The following is a 15,282-nucleotide window of genomic DNA, read 5'->3' as shown; positions in this document are numbered from 1 at the left end:
TTAACTATTTTTTGTTCAAAATGCAGATGAGACTGACTTGCGATTCACGGCAGTATAACCCCTCAAATGTTTAGACGTAAAACTCAAAACGATAAAAAAAGAAAATACGTTTTGAAGTCAAAGTTATGAAATATTGACCTTAAGTAACAATAGCCCGGGTAGCTAAATGAGTTTGTAATGTAGGGTGGGGCGGGGCAAGATAGGTCAGTGCTATTTTCGGGCGCATTACTCATGTTTTGATTATGTTAATAATTTTGTTAGATGACCAGCATGAATATACAAAAGTTTTGGGTCATTGGTTGAAAAATTATTCACTCTAATTGGAAATAAAAAATAAAATGGTTTTTGACCATTTTTCTTATGCGATACATTCTATATAATCTCCATATAAACGGCCGCGGGGCAAGATGGGTCACCTTTAAATTTGAACGTATTTTTGGAGCATTCAAAAGTTATTTATTTTTATTACAAGACTATCTCATAAACGACTTCAATCAAGCGGAATGAACGCTTAAAATTATAATAAAAATTATGATATTTTTTTAGTGAAAAAATCGATTTTCAAGTTACCTTTGAAACACTCAAATCGTATTTTTTTTTTTGTATTCAAAATAAATTTATAAAATATTTACTAGTAGCTCTTGTTTAATCAGTATGGATATGGAGCATATATGAATGCGGAACAAATCTTATATTTTGACGTTTTTCGTTGAGAAAATTTGAATTACTTAAAAAGTGACCCATCTTGCCCGCACTTTTTTCACGGTGCAAAATCGATCACTTTTTAAAACTGCTTGTTAAACATCATATTTTGTATTTCATGAACTTTTTATCGACTTTTAGCATAGCTAACTAGTGTGTTAAAGAGTAACGGACGAATACAAACAAATATGATTTGTATTTACAAAGTTATGGTGATCCATCTTGCCCCGCCCCACCCTACTGCACCACCAATTTGTAAAAACATTTTAGTTCATCTGCTGATTCCATTGTGAAAGTCATTTCTGTCACAACTCTGAGATCATTTTTTGGCTGAATTTCCGGACGTGTGCTTTAACGAAACTTCAGGAGCAATTGCAGAGAATCGAAAAATCACTGGATCGTGGCTAAGTTTCTGAAATAGTTGGGTAGTAATTGCAGCTTGTAGGGGTAGGGTTTTGTGGAATTTTGCAAAGAAAGTTCACTAAGTATGTTTTTGAGAAATATTTGGTGGAGTTTTGTAGTCAAATTTTGCAGAATCGATTAAAAAAATATGCCATTACCTAATAATCAATTTTTTTTTTCGCTCATATCTTGAACTTTCTGATGACATTCTTGTAAAATCCTCTGGAAGATACTTTGGAATCCTCTGGATAGAATATTAATCATAAAAGGTTTCTAGTGAAAATTATTTTTAAAAATATCTGCCAGGTTCTCTTTATTCATTATTAAAAAGTTTCAAAACGTCATCAATTGACGGAATTCCTTATCAGAAACTTCAGTCGATTGCTGAAAATCTTAGAGTTATCGGGGGCTCGTTGCTTGAAACTTGGTCATATAATTCAGCTTGGGTGGTAAGGATTTGAGGCCAACTCTGAGTTTAACAGGTGACGCGAATAAACCTGTCGAAAATACATAATTTCCCCTAAATTTGATTTATCAAAATAATAGGTATTGAACTATCGCGGATTTGGTCACCGCAGTGTATATTTCAAATGGCTTTGCGCGGATGTTGAGATTTCTGAACCGACGCTTCCCTAACAGCCCTGTAAGTTGAACAGTTCCTTATTTCATCTAAATTGTGTTCTTATCGCCAAATCAGTGATTGAATACGCTTGATAAGCTTTAATTTGTCACGAGCGGCGTTTTCGGAAGCTTCGAAATAAAATACCCAGCTTTTGTTATTATTCAAAAACTTAATAAATAGCGAACATATTACAAGCGTCAGTATATTATTTATTTACAGCAAATTGGCTGCAGGCTGAAGATTTTCTCCAACATTGCTCCACAGAGCACTGATCGTATCGCGCAAGTGATTGGAACTGAAGACCAATGCTTGACGGCTTTGAACGATATCATCGGACTGATCCAGGGAACGCCAATCAAGGGCCCAGTTCATAATTACGATCCTCACAACTACGATGATATGTACGCCGATGAATACGGTGGATACGGAATTGGAGGAGGTGGCGGTGGAAACTTCCGCAACGGACGAAATGCTGGCGAAAACTCCGGTGGCAATGCGGGTGGATTCGATCGTCGCGATAGGTTCGACGATCGAGGTCGCGGAGGACGTGGATACGATCGTGGAAACGATCGCAATCGCGGCGGCATGAGGTGAATAAATAGATCATGATACTGATGTTTGATGTATAACTACTAACACAAAACGAATCTTTTGCAGAGAACGAGAATTCATAAATCCGTGGGCGCCCAACGTCAATGGTCAACAAATGGGAGGTAACGCCTTTGGTGGAGGCGGTGGCCTCGGAATGGGTGGTATGGGAGCAATGAACTTGGGAGGATCCGGAGGAAACATGGGCAATATGCCTAATATGGGCAACATGGGAAATATGGGCAATATGGGCAACATGGGTAATGGAAGCATGGGTAGTTTTGGAGGACAAGCTCCAACTATGGATAACAGAACATCTACCCAAGTTACAATTCCTAAAGATGTAAGTAAAAAAAGAATATACAATATTATTCAATGGTTTATTAGTTTCCCCGAATGTTGATTCCCAGAATATTGTTGATCCGAATTGTTTTTTTTTTCACGTATATATCATTAGTTATTTTAACTTATTTTACAAGTGGTTCTCACATTGAATGCTATAATCGGAAAACAGCTAATTGAGGGAATCACATTTGGAAACAGTAGCACGATTCGATTCGAAGATCATTTACCTTAACGATTTTTTGATCTTTCAGTTGGCTGGTGCAATCATTGGAAAGGGAGGTGGCCGAATTCGCAGAATCCGAAACGAATCGAACGCTTTTATCCAAATTGACGAAGCTTTGCCTGGATCAACAGATCGTATCATCACGATTACAGGATCACAAAAGGAAATACAAGCTGCCCAATACATGTTGCAACAAAGGTAAGCTAATTAATGTATAACGGTGTACTGCGAATGTTTTTACCTTTGCGCACAATCCGCACAAAATTGGGAACTTCATATTAACTGGGCATGACTTTACCTAACTAATTTAGTAATACATAACATAGAAGCTCAATCATTATCATGCGTATATGAAGTGGTATGATCAACAACGATTATTCTCAATTCACCCTCACCATAATGAATCATGTACTAATACCATTGCTATGATTAACAACTCATTGCAACATTTTGTATGGAAGACTAGTGATTTTGTTGTTTTGCTTACGATAATAACAATAAATCTCAAGTCTTTCTACAAAGTTTGCTGCTTTCTTCAAGTAACATAAACGATTATTAGTGGCAGTATAGAATGGAGCAGAATACAGAAACATTATGCTAAAGTCTGGATTCAATTTCGGTAAACAGATTCTCGAGAATTCCAAATAAGTAGACCATCGAAACCAAGTATAACTTACCTAACAGTTATTGGAGTCTCGGTATTCTGTTTACTGTGCTGAAAAAAAAATCTTGTATGCAGCAAACGGACATATTTGTATAGTTCGGTACCTTATTTTATTTTTTCCTTTGTCTATTCCAGTGTGCGTGAAAATCTTGCCGCAGGCGGCGGTGGCGGCAACGGAGGCGGTGGATTCAACCGTAACTGAATGCATTTCATTTGATCTACGCATACTTTACCCATTTAGTCTGTATAAGACACATGTTTAGATGTAAGTGCATAGATACAGTGGTGAATCATCAATATACATCAACATGTGTTTCCAACCTAAATCAGATTGAATTCCTGAGTGTCGATTTACCACAGTGTTAAGATTCATGGTGATGTTATTAGATTCTAGTCACCACTGTATGTGACCAAGTAACAGCCACCGGCTCAGAAACGAATCCAAGAAATAGTTGAGCTACAACATACGTGTATAATGTCATTCTAAAATCAGTTTGTAGACCTTTTAGCCGTAACAATAGCAAACAATCCACTTTTCTTTTTAAGAATATGTATCAACTTTTATACCTACATAACTGATTCGTTTGCAGAAGAGACAAAAGTATTGTATTATTTTATCCTGTTTTATACATCCTTTTGGCAACACAAAGTTGAATATTTCTAATAAAAACTACTGATAATACCCCGTTTCATGATGGCCAGTCGTGTGTGTGAATGTATAAGTTACACTATTTGTAATACAAATGTCTTAAGCAAAGTATATGTTAGTGCAACCACATTTGTGCAGTACAAATTAAAAAAAAATCTATCGGACACACAACCCGAGCAAAGTTTTATAGCAAATTGAAAACTAATTTTGGTCGTTTTAACGGTTAAAACATCAAAAATGAGAGCAGAAAAATGTCCCTGTGACAGCAAATTTAAAACAATTCCTGCTATCGATGATAACAAATTGATAACTGTTTTTGTTATCAGCGTAAGAAAAATGAAATTCGTTAAATGTAGAGTTTTTTGGGTTGATATCAATTTATAAATGCAATAATTTAATTGCACTAATGATATACCCTAGAATTACTTTCAAAGATTTGAGAATATTTTAACACTAAATATTCATAATAATTTAAAACGACAGCAAACCGAAAACAAAATTTGAAATCATATTTAAAGATAAACTGCTATCAAATTGTGATATCAATTTGTTGCTGAGTACAAATCATGTTTTCGATATTCTGTAATTTTGATGTTGGACTTTGCTCGGGAAGCACCCTCACGTGCGTTGCGTAAAAGTACCAAAGGACAAACACGGGAAATATAGGAGTAACTATCTGAATACTATATGTGTTCAAATCATGCATTAACATCTGGCAGGTATTATAAGTAGCCCGTTTTAATTGAAACAAAAAGTAAAATGTTACGGTATTGTAAAATGGGGGTGATCATGAAACTGAAAAATAAAAGTTTACGCCTTGAGTTCAATGAAAAAAAAAATAAACATAAATTATGTTTTTGTGTCTTATCCGAAATTCATTTTTGTAGTTTCTACCACAAACAAACGTACAGTCGGGTTTTTTACTCGGGGGATACGTACCGCGCAAAAAAAAAAACAGTTCAAAATTCGAAAAACCTCGTAAAAAAGTCACACCATTTCTCGATGAATCATGCAAAAAAAAACGATTAAAAAAAATGAGTATGAAGTTTTCATTTACGCGGCCGCGTAAATCGCCTGACATGCGCTTGTTGCGGAGCGCCTTTGTTACCGACATACACCGTTTAGGACAAAGCGTTTGTTTTTCGGCGTGATCCGTTTTTCGTACCCTGATCACCATACACTAAATTCTTTTTTTACACGAACTTTTTTTACGCGGTTTTATTTTACACGATTTTCTCGAAATTACGCGATGTGCTTTCGGAAAGATTCTTCTCTCCTGGTCGCTATTTACTTCCGAAGGGGCCCAAATTTCTACCAGAAATCTCTCTTATCATCCTTGATATCCTGTCAAAATTTCAGGATGATCCGATAAAAAATGTTTTGAAAACTTTTTTTACACGATTTTTTTTACGCGGAACAAAAAATCGCGTAAAAACAGAATTTAGTGTATACTTATTTCAAGACCTCGTTGTATTGTGGATTTACCGACTACTTGTATTCTACCGGTCGCTTCAGTATGACCTCCAACGTAGCCGTTTTATAAAAAGAGTAACTTAAAAATAATTTTAAACATTTCCGTGTAAATTGCTTTTTGTGTGGAAAAAAATACACGGTAATGAATATTATTGGGTACCGGACTAGACACACATAATTTAATGGTTTTCTTTGGTATTGTGGATTTACCGGCTACTTGTATTCTACCGGTTACTTAAGTAGCTGTTACAAAGTAGCCGTTTTCATATAAAAATCAACTTGATTGTCCAAAAATGAATGTCGCTGAGTAGCTAGTGGTAACGAGCAATAGCGCATACAATGAAAATGTTTAAAATTATTTTTAAGTTACTCTTTTTATAAAACGGCTACGTTGGAGGTCATACTGAAGCGACCGGTAGAATACAAGTAGTCGGTAAATCCACAATAATATTCATTACCGTGTATTTTTTCCGTGTAAATTGCTTTTTGTGTTAATGATTCTTAGGGTACGGCCAGAGTGGACGCGTCACGCGACGCTACGCGGATTTCTCATACGATTTAACAGCACCTTATTGCGCATTGCGCAATTAAAAGTGCGACGAGGAAGTGCGGAATCTCAAATAAAAGTGCGATTTGGTATCAGATCGTTTCGGTGTCTTCACCGCACTTATTCATTAGCTCATGAAGACACCGGGACGATTTGATGCAATATCGCATTTTTATTTAAGATTCCGCACTCTGACGCAGTCCAGTTAGCAATGCAATAAACTATACTATTGATTGTTATTCCTTTGCGTGCAAATTTCCGCGTCGCGCCGCGTGACGCGTCCTCTCTGGCCGACACCTTAGAGCAGTGGTGCTCATCCTGCGGCCCGCGGGCCGCATGCGGCCCTCAAGCCTTAAGATGCAGCCCGCGGAGTACTTTAAGACGAATCAAAGTTTTTGAACAATTATTTGAAATAACTCGTTAAATTTATTAAGAAATCAAACAAAAAAAAAATCTGATCAATTTCACAGTGTTGAACACAAAAACAATCCGTTCTGGTAAGATTCGAAATCGCAACTCCAAAATATTTCGGTATTTCAGCTAAGTCACGAAGCCAGCTTACAGTTATTTATAAGTGGTACGAATCAAATGAAAGTTTGTTAAATATGTAATCTTATTATTATTATTATTGTTTATTTCGTAGATTTATCCAATACATTTTTGTACATGAAGTTCTTTGATACGGAATTCCTTACATCGATTATATAAACAAGACTACATTTAGTATTTATAACGAACCAACTACAAATGAACATGGAAGGAAAATACAAACAAAAACCTTCGAAATAACTACAGAAAAACGGGATAGAAAAGGAAACTTAAAAACTAATATCACAGTACTACAAAAACTATGCGGCCAACTCTTGTAAAAGAGGATTTACAGAGGTCGAGCAGCTTAGCAGGAATTTGGGAACTAGTCTCTGGAACCAGTCGTCGATTCGTTCAACACCAGCAAGCCTGTGCACCTCGTCGGTCGGGTGGAACGGACTCAGGTCCAGGTCCAGCATCATTTTCAGTATACACGGAGAAATCAAACTACCTAATTTTTGGGTCGATTTTACTCAAAGCTGAGTATATCGAATAAACTAGTTACCCAAAATTAGGTTGTTTTCCCTCTTTCCCTCACCGATGATGTCAAAAACAAACAGAGATGCATCTATCCAAAGGTGGTCCTTGAGCCCGATAAGCCAATTTTGGGTAAATGCAGGTTTACTCAAATTTGTGTTGAATGAGGGGGGGGGGGCGGTCTTGGGTTGAATTTACCAGCGGGGCAGCGCGGACGTCAACCACGAATAGATGTGCCGTAGTCCACATGAATTTGACATGTTTGGGAAATTGACACTTTTGGGCACTCTGACAGATCTGGGATGTGTACGACTTATGCGAATTAGTCATTACCATAAGTTATTACTTAAGTAAAACGTGTAAAACTAGCAAAAGGTTACCAAAATTTTGGCGTGCAATCGTTCGAAATTACACGACAACGCGAAGATAGCAAATAAATCAGTAAGAAATTGTGTAATGCATCAATTTTCAGCACAAACAATTTTGAACGTGTTTTTGTTGTGAGCTACGGTGATTTTGCCTTTTGATGGCCCCCTGGAATTTACCTACTCTTAAGTTAATGTTTTTGCTGGAGGTGAAGGCAATTTACCTAGTCGCTAGTGTGAGTTTAATCGATTTACTCAAATTTCGCTTATTGGGCGGAACTATGGGATTGCGTCAAAAGAACTCAATTTTGGGTAGTTTGGTGGTTCCGTGTACGGTTCTGCTTTTGATTTGAACTTTGTTTCGGCGACTTTGCGCGCAGTCGAACTATGCAGGGAACCATACGCCACCGTCGGCCTAAAAACGGTTTTATATAGGAGCACCTTGATAGCGGGATGCGATTTTGTGAGTAGGTCACATTTTCGAATGCTGTTTGTCACGTCATGACAACCGAAGTTCAGCTTCTGATCCAGGGTCATACCGAGGTAACCAACGGTTGGTGTCCACGGTATGTCAACTCCGCCGCAAGAAACTTGAGCCTGTGGTAGGTATCTTGGGCTCCGCCGACGCGTGAAGAAAATGGCCTGTAACTTGGTAGGATTAGTTTTCACCTTCCATTTCCTATGGTACTCTTCAAGAGAATCCACTTATCCGCGAGCGGTAATGGCGACGGCGGGCACAAATAACCGATATGCATTTTAACATTTCTTGGGGATCGCAATCGGTTGGCGCTACCGAACGGTCGGTGAAGGTGTGAGGAGGAGAAGGAAACTGTTTTGACTTTCCCCCAAGAAACGTCAAAATCCAAACCGGTTGGATATGCCCGCCGCCGCCATTACCGCTCGCGGATAAGTGGATATTGAATCTAAAGGATATCGATACCCTTATGTTACACTAAGGACTTAAAATATTCGACTTGCCAACCGCCATTGCAGGAAATAATCTAAACTGATGTTTTTTCGTGAGTTTTTTAATAGAAAATAGTGTTTTTTACATTATGTGAAAGGTGAGCCAAGGGTGAGCGAAACGGTTATTCAGACGTAGGTCTTACTAGAAGCCGTGGAACGCTACAAACAGCGATTGTTCCATTTTTGGTAAGTACGGTAGCTAAAGGCATATGAATTGGATACTTAATAAGACCGGGTCAACATGGTCATTTTTTCGGAACAAAGTTTTTTCGACGCCTTTTATGGTCCCAAACTACTGTGCAAAATTTGGGCGCGATTGGTTGCGTCCCCGCATTCCGCATTGCGTTTGAAATTTGTATGGAATTTTATATGGGAAAACACACTTTTTTGCATATTCCTCGTTAGATTCTCGTATTTGTCTGGAACTATATAACTCACGATGTTAAAGTATAGCCCAGGAGATACTGATAAACTTTGCCGAAGAGAGTAAGATGCTAGAATGGCTTTGAAAAAAGCTATTAATGTTCAAAGTTTGATATCTCCGCACAACTACTGAAAACCATTTATTCTGCCAACACTGTTGGTGCTTAAAAGGATCAACTCATCTTTGCTTTATAGTCTGTCATTTCGTGGAACCCCAACTCCCGTTTAATCAACAAACAACAACTAAGATAATGGTTTTTAGTTGAATTTCCACTCAATCTTTTATTTTTTGATCATAAAATTCTTGTCGTTTTAGGATCTGCTTTTGGGGAATGGTTTAAAAACTATTATAGATGTGTACCATAGAAACCAACTCATCTGAACCAGGCATGCTGCTGCGTATTCACTGGACATGGATAGTTCCCGGGATTATTCCAGATATGAAGAAGAATATTTCTAAAGGCCGGCTTGTGGCGCATTTTATTTCTTGGTGTTGCAAACCAAGAGCAATAATAAACGTTTTGAAAATGTTGACCACAGCGGCAACTAAAAAAAATGTTTTCTTGTTATCCCCAAAGATGGTAGTACATAAAAGTTTCCAAGTAAGAGGTTGTTCATAAACGACTTGTTTTAGCCATATCAGACCCTCCTTCTCCCACGGAAACTTTTATTCAAACAACATTTTGACATTTTTGGACCGTAGACTTTAGCCGACAACATATCCCACCATAACTTTCTACGTACTTTATTCAAATTTCGAAGAGATTCTGAAATGATCTATTCTAGCATTTCTGGCAGCATATTGCTATTGAACAAAGACTTTAGAGTGGAGGGTAATAACCAAACTGGGTCTATTTTATTTGAAGGAATAAAAACTAGGCCATGGCAGGCTCCTCAATTATTTGGGTTCAAGTGATCGGTTCAAACACATTCCTAACCGTTATAACGCTGTTTGTATTATTGGTCAGTTCCACTTTTGCATGAACTGTATCACCATATATGACACCCATTTACCTCTCCAACTATAATGTCCGTATGGTAGATCTGCGATTACAAATTTAGAAAGAAAGTGGTTCCAAAAAAGACAGAATATACGTGTTTATTTATTGTCCGTGTCTTTTTTTATTAGTTTCAATCACTTGCCTAATTGAATTACAAATTATTGATTCTGAAATACGAATTCGCAATCTGCTTTCTTCCTTGCGTGAATCCAGGGCATCCTCTAAGTCGTCAAAAAGTCCCAACATATCTTGCATTATACTTGCTCAGAAACGTCCCTGGTCTGGTGGTTTTCTAAAATAGAGGCCATCGGTTTCAGAAAAAAAGTTACTACGGCGCTGCACTTAAACTGCTCCAGCAAAAAATCTCCAAAGGCAGATTCTAAAATGATATGAATTTTGTGTTAGAAAAACTTATTGAAGAATGAGTGGAAAATCAACTGAAAACCATAAGTTTGAATGATGTTTGTTGATAAAAAGGAGGTTTGCGTTCCACGAAATGACAGAATATAACGCATGGATGAATTGATCATTTCAAGCACCAACAGTGTTGGCAGAAAAAATGGTTTTCAGTGGTTGAGCGAAGATATCAAACTTTGAACATTAATAACTTTTTTCAGAATCATTCTAGCATGTTACTCTTTTCGGCAAAGTTTATCAGCATCTCCTGAGCTATACTCTAACATCATGAGTTTCATAATTGCTGACAAATCCGATTCTCTCACGAGGAAAATGCAAAAAAGTGTGTTTTCCCATATTAAACTCCATACAAATTTCAAACGCAATGCGGAATGCGGGGACGCAACCAATCGCGCCCAAATTTTGCACAGTTGTTTATGGCCATTATAGGCATCGAAAAAGCTTTGTTCCGCGCTGATGTGATTAAATATGAATTTTCCCATACAACGTTGACCCTCTCCAACTATAATGTCCGTATGGTAGATCTGCGATTACAAATTTAGAAAGAAAGTGGTTCCAAAAAAGACAGAATATACGTGTTTATTTATTGTCCGTGTCTTTTTTTATTAGTTTCAATCACTTGCCTAATTGAATTACAAATTATTGATTCTGAAATACGAATTCGCAATCTGCTTTCTTCCTTGCGTGAATCCAGGGCATCCTCTAAGTCGTCAAAAAGTCCCAACATATCTTGCATTATACTTGCTCAGAAACGTCCCTGGTCTGGTGGTTTTCTAAAATAGAGGCCATCGGTTTCAGAAAAAAAGTTACTACGGCGCTGCACTTAAACTGCTCCAGCAAAAAATCTCCAAAGGCAGATTCTAAAATGATATGAATTTTGTGTTAGAAAAACTTATTGAAGAATGAGTGGAAAATCAACTGAAAACCATAAGTTTGAATGATGTTTGTTGATAAAAAGGAGGTTTGCGTTCCACGAAATGACAGAATATAACGCATGGATGAATTGATCATTTCAAGCACCAACAGTGTTGGCAGAAAAAATGGTTTTCAGTGGTTGAGCGAAGATATCAAACTTTGAACATTAATAACTTTTTTCAGAATCATTCTAGCATGTTACTCTTTTCGGCAAAGTTTATCAGCATCTCCTGAGCTATACTCTAACATCATGAGTTTCATAATTGCTGACAAATCCGATTCTCTCACGAGGAAAATGCAAAAAAGTGTGTTTTCCCATATTAAACTCCATACAAATTTCAAACGCAATGCGGAATGCGGGGACGCAACCAATCGCGCCCAAATTTTGCACAGTTGTTTGTGGCCATTATAGGCATCGAAAAAGCTTTGTTCCGCGCTGATGTGATTAAATATGAATTTTCCCATACAACGTTGACCCACTCTAATACTTATATTTCTCCTCGTATTTCCGCATCAGATATCGGCACTACCGGAAACAATTCATCCAGTTCCTGCACGTGAATTGATCCAGAGGAATGAAAGATTGAAAAATATGCGTTGGAGCAGCATGAAGGAACTTCTGGTGTACTCTGCGTGGGAACTGAATGTCGACCGGGAAGCTCCTGCTTATATTCGATTATCTGTATTTGTTGTGTTTAATTTATTGTATTTTAACTATTTATTTATAAGAATATGAAATAAAGTTCAAAATTCTTGTTAGATAAAGCATAACTTGTTACATCGTTCTACTAAATTGCCATAATGAAAAAAAAAAACAAAAACAAAATCGAATATGCATTTGGCATATATATCCGTTATATGCATTATAATGCAAAAACACAATTTATGCATTGCTAAATAAACTCAAAATATACTTGCCAAGGGGTGGGCAGATCGAATATGGTTTTAGTAAAGAATTTATGCATTTTAGCATTTTCCAACCTCTCCGTGTAAATCTCTTGAGGAGAAGAAGCCGACTCTCCGTTGTAGACCATGGATGATGGCAAACCGACTTCCTTCCGTTGATGTAGTTCCAAAAGCTTTTCGGGTGGGATTTTAAACGCTGCTGTATTCCTCTTTGATAGCGATCGAAGCAAAAATGGCTTAACCTCTTGTATTCGTAGTTGAGTCTGATATACTGGATCTTAAGCGATGGAGTGCGGTATTTTACGTACCTTCGGAGAGCAGCTCTTTTAATTCTTTTTAATGAACGCAAATCGTTCGTTATCCATGGGGTCCGGGAATCTTCTTTAACGACTTTTTTAGGAACGTGTCTGTCGATTGAGTAAAGCAAGATATTGGTAAAAGTATGTGCAGCGATATTAACATCTGTCATGTCCAAAATATTGATCCAGTTTATACTGGACAACAATGCTACTATACTGCCGTAGTCAGCTCTTCGAAAGTCATAGCATACAGCAACCGGATTCCAGTTGCAATCACTATCCACAATGGTGCCTTCAACGGTAACTACTAAATGAGGATGATGAGCAACCACCTTAACTAGTGGTGCCGGTATCGGATAGATGGATGAAGCCGTGTCACTATTACTCACGAAGCACAAGTCTAAGGAACGCCCATTTTTTGCTCCATTGATGGAGATTTTCGACTCTAGCGAATCTTAAGATTATTTATTTTCAACTAAGCTGGTCCTATGTTATTGTACACCTCATTTAATAATAATCGGATGTAAAGTTTTCATTTCCAACATCATTGTTATGCAAAATTTGCATCCTTCAAAGAACGAAACTGTTTTTATTACTGTGCCTGTAATGGCGCACAATAATCAAACCAGCAATGGACTTATCCACCGATGAACTGAATTCATCGCGGTCCGAGAATTTTGACACTAGAGCGGGGCCATTCCCAATCAGAATCGTTAAATACTGATTGGAACGGCCCCGCTCTAGACAGTGTCAAAATTTTCGGACCGCGATTAATTCGGTTCATCGGTGGATAAGTCCATGCTATAGAGATAAATGACATTTCAACACACGAACACTAGCGCAAGTTTTTCCTCACACAAAAGTGCACGCCGATTGAAAGGCGATTCAGATTGCATATATGCACCTCATTAATGAGGTATAGTCCATTTTACGAGTCGATTTTATGAATGAATTTTGACAGGAGGTAGCGTCCAATAACCCGTGAAAATGAATATCATCATCAACATTGTTGTCACTTCGTAAAATGGCTCATTTCACCTGGCATCCCTGGTATTGTCGTCGCGATTGAAACCGGAAGTTTCCCCACATGCGACAATCGCCTTTTCTCCAAATCCATTGACCAATCCAAATTCCTGTGTGGTGGTGGTTTGTGTTCAGATTTCCCGTGTTAATCTATCTGTAAGAACTTTGTAAACATCTTTTGTTCTCACGTATATGGATAGGCTTGCATTAGGTTTCGTGAGACAATTTTTGGACAACTCAATACGGAAAACCTAACGTCGGACATAGTGCGCTGGACAGCGGATCTGGGTCCTCTGTCCAGCGAACTATGCCCGACGCACGGTTTATGAGAAAAAAGGATTTTCGCGTGTCAAAAATTCTGATTTTCAACTCAGTAACAAATTTTGAAAACGACGTATAATCAATGGTGTAGCATTGATTATACGTCGTTTTCAAAATTTGTTATTGTGCATCCTAGCATAATCACTCAGATCCTGCTGATCTGAGTCAGCCGCCATAAGATTGCGCCCGTTTGATTTGTACACGGCGGCTGACAGCTCCACCCGGCGGCTGCAAATCAGTTTTAGCCAAGGTACACACCGTGTACAAATCATACGTGCGCGGTCTGGCGCGATCTGAGGCTGCGCGTTTCGAACGCAGCTTTCTGAGAAGCTAAGATAAGCTTAGTTTCTTGTTGCCAAGTAGAGCGCTCAAGTAAAATTTCACCTTTTTCCGCAAGTAATTTTGACAACTGATCCAGTATGTGGAGAAACGTCACTTTTCCTTACGGAATAATAGCGCGGACTATTTTTCCGCAAGGAAAAGTGACAGCTCCATTTGATTCGCACGGGAGGCGTTACGAGTGTTACACTTTTTTCCTTACTTGCCATCTGCGAACTGCACAAGTAATTTTGAAGCGGAATCATTACTTGACCATTACTTGTCCTATCTTTTTGCACAGTACGTACGAAGTGGAAACTAGCCAATAAGCGCGACAATACTGAACTGTACGAACAATAAGACTGACCGTAAGTCTGATGTGAGACCAAGTGTGAGACTGACGTCAAGCTTACGAAATGCACTGGGCACGTTTATTTGTGTGAATGTTAGGCTGACACAAATTTCGATTTTCTCTAATGTCACCGCCCCCTCGGAAAATTTTGGTCGGAATTCGACATTTTGAGGGGGGACACAGATAAATTATTCAAGAAATTTAAACTTTTTAAAATGAAACTAGAGTCGTCGAGAAAATTTCTAAACAAATCCGATGAGTTTGACGATTTTGCCTAATTGTTTGGGTAATTTTGCATCAAATGCACTTATTATTTATCATCCTCCCCCTTAACGAGTCAACGAGTAAAGTGACAAAAGAAGAAAATGAGATTTGTTCTGGCCTTACTCATTTTTGTATGCCATGGGGTTTGGTCAAAAACGTGTAAATTTTGTTCATCGTGTCTGTAAACATCAAAAGCAGAAAAAGTGTTCGACGAGTTCGATTCGAGTGGTCACAGTGCAATGAGGTACAGATACAGGTGGCGCAGATAAACATTGCAAACCACTAGTTGTCTCTTTTGTTCTACCGCTGATCAAATGCAACAAATTAGTGACGTCAGTAATTGAGTTGCATTTGATCAGCGGTAGAACAAAAGAGACAACTAGTGGTTTGCAATGTTTATCTGCGCCACCTGTATCTGTACCTCATTGGTCA

General features: G+C 38.0%; 1 protein-coding gene across 4 annotated transcripts in view; it reads left to right on the top strand.

Annotated features, from left to right (window-relative positions):
* Positions 1-4,235, top strand: part of LOC109416489 (heterogeneous nuclear ribonucleoprotein K) — a 65,331-nt gene extending 61,096 nt beyond the window's left edge. For 3 of the 4 annotated variants that reach the window (XM_019690564.3, XM_029873063.2, XM_019690563.3), the window contains exons 7-10: positions 1,946-2,316; positions 2,384-2,657; positions 2,911-3,080; positions 3,682-4,235. In XM_019690564.3, coding sequence (XP_019546109.1) covers positions 1,946-2,316; positions 2,384-2,657; positions 2,911-3,080; positions 3,682-3,748 — 882 coding nt within the window. In that variant the 3' untranslated portion in view covers positions 3,749-4,235. Of the gene's footprint in view, positions 1-1,945; positions 2,317-2,383; positions 2,658-2,910; positions 3,085-3,681 lie in introns of those variants that run through there. The other variant, XM_062851966.1, reaches the window with a different exon arrangement.
* The last annotated feature ends 11,047 nt before the right edge of the window (positions 4,236-15,282 follow it).

The sequence above is a fragment of the Aedes albopictus genome, chromosome 2 (genome assembly GCF_035046485.1).
Source record: "Aedes albopictus strain Foshan chromosome 2, AalbF5, whole genome shotgun sequence".
NCBI lineage: Eukaryota > Metazoa > Arthropoda > Insecta > Diptera > Culicidae > Aedes > Aedes albopictus.
The sequence above is the reverse complement of the archived record's forward strand: the minus strand, read 5'-3'. Positions and strand labels throughout refer to the sequence as shown.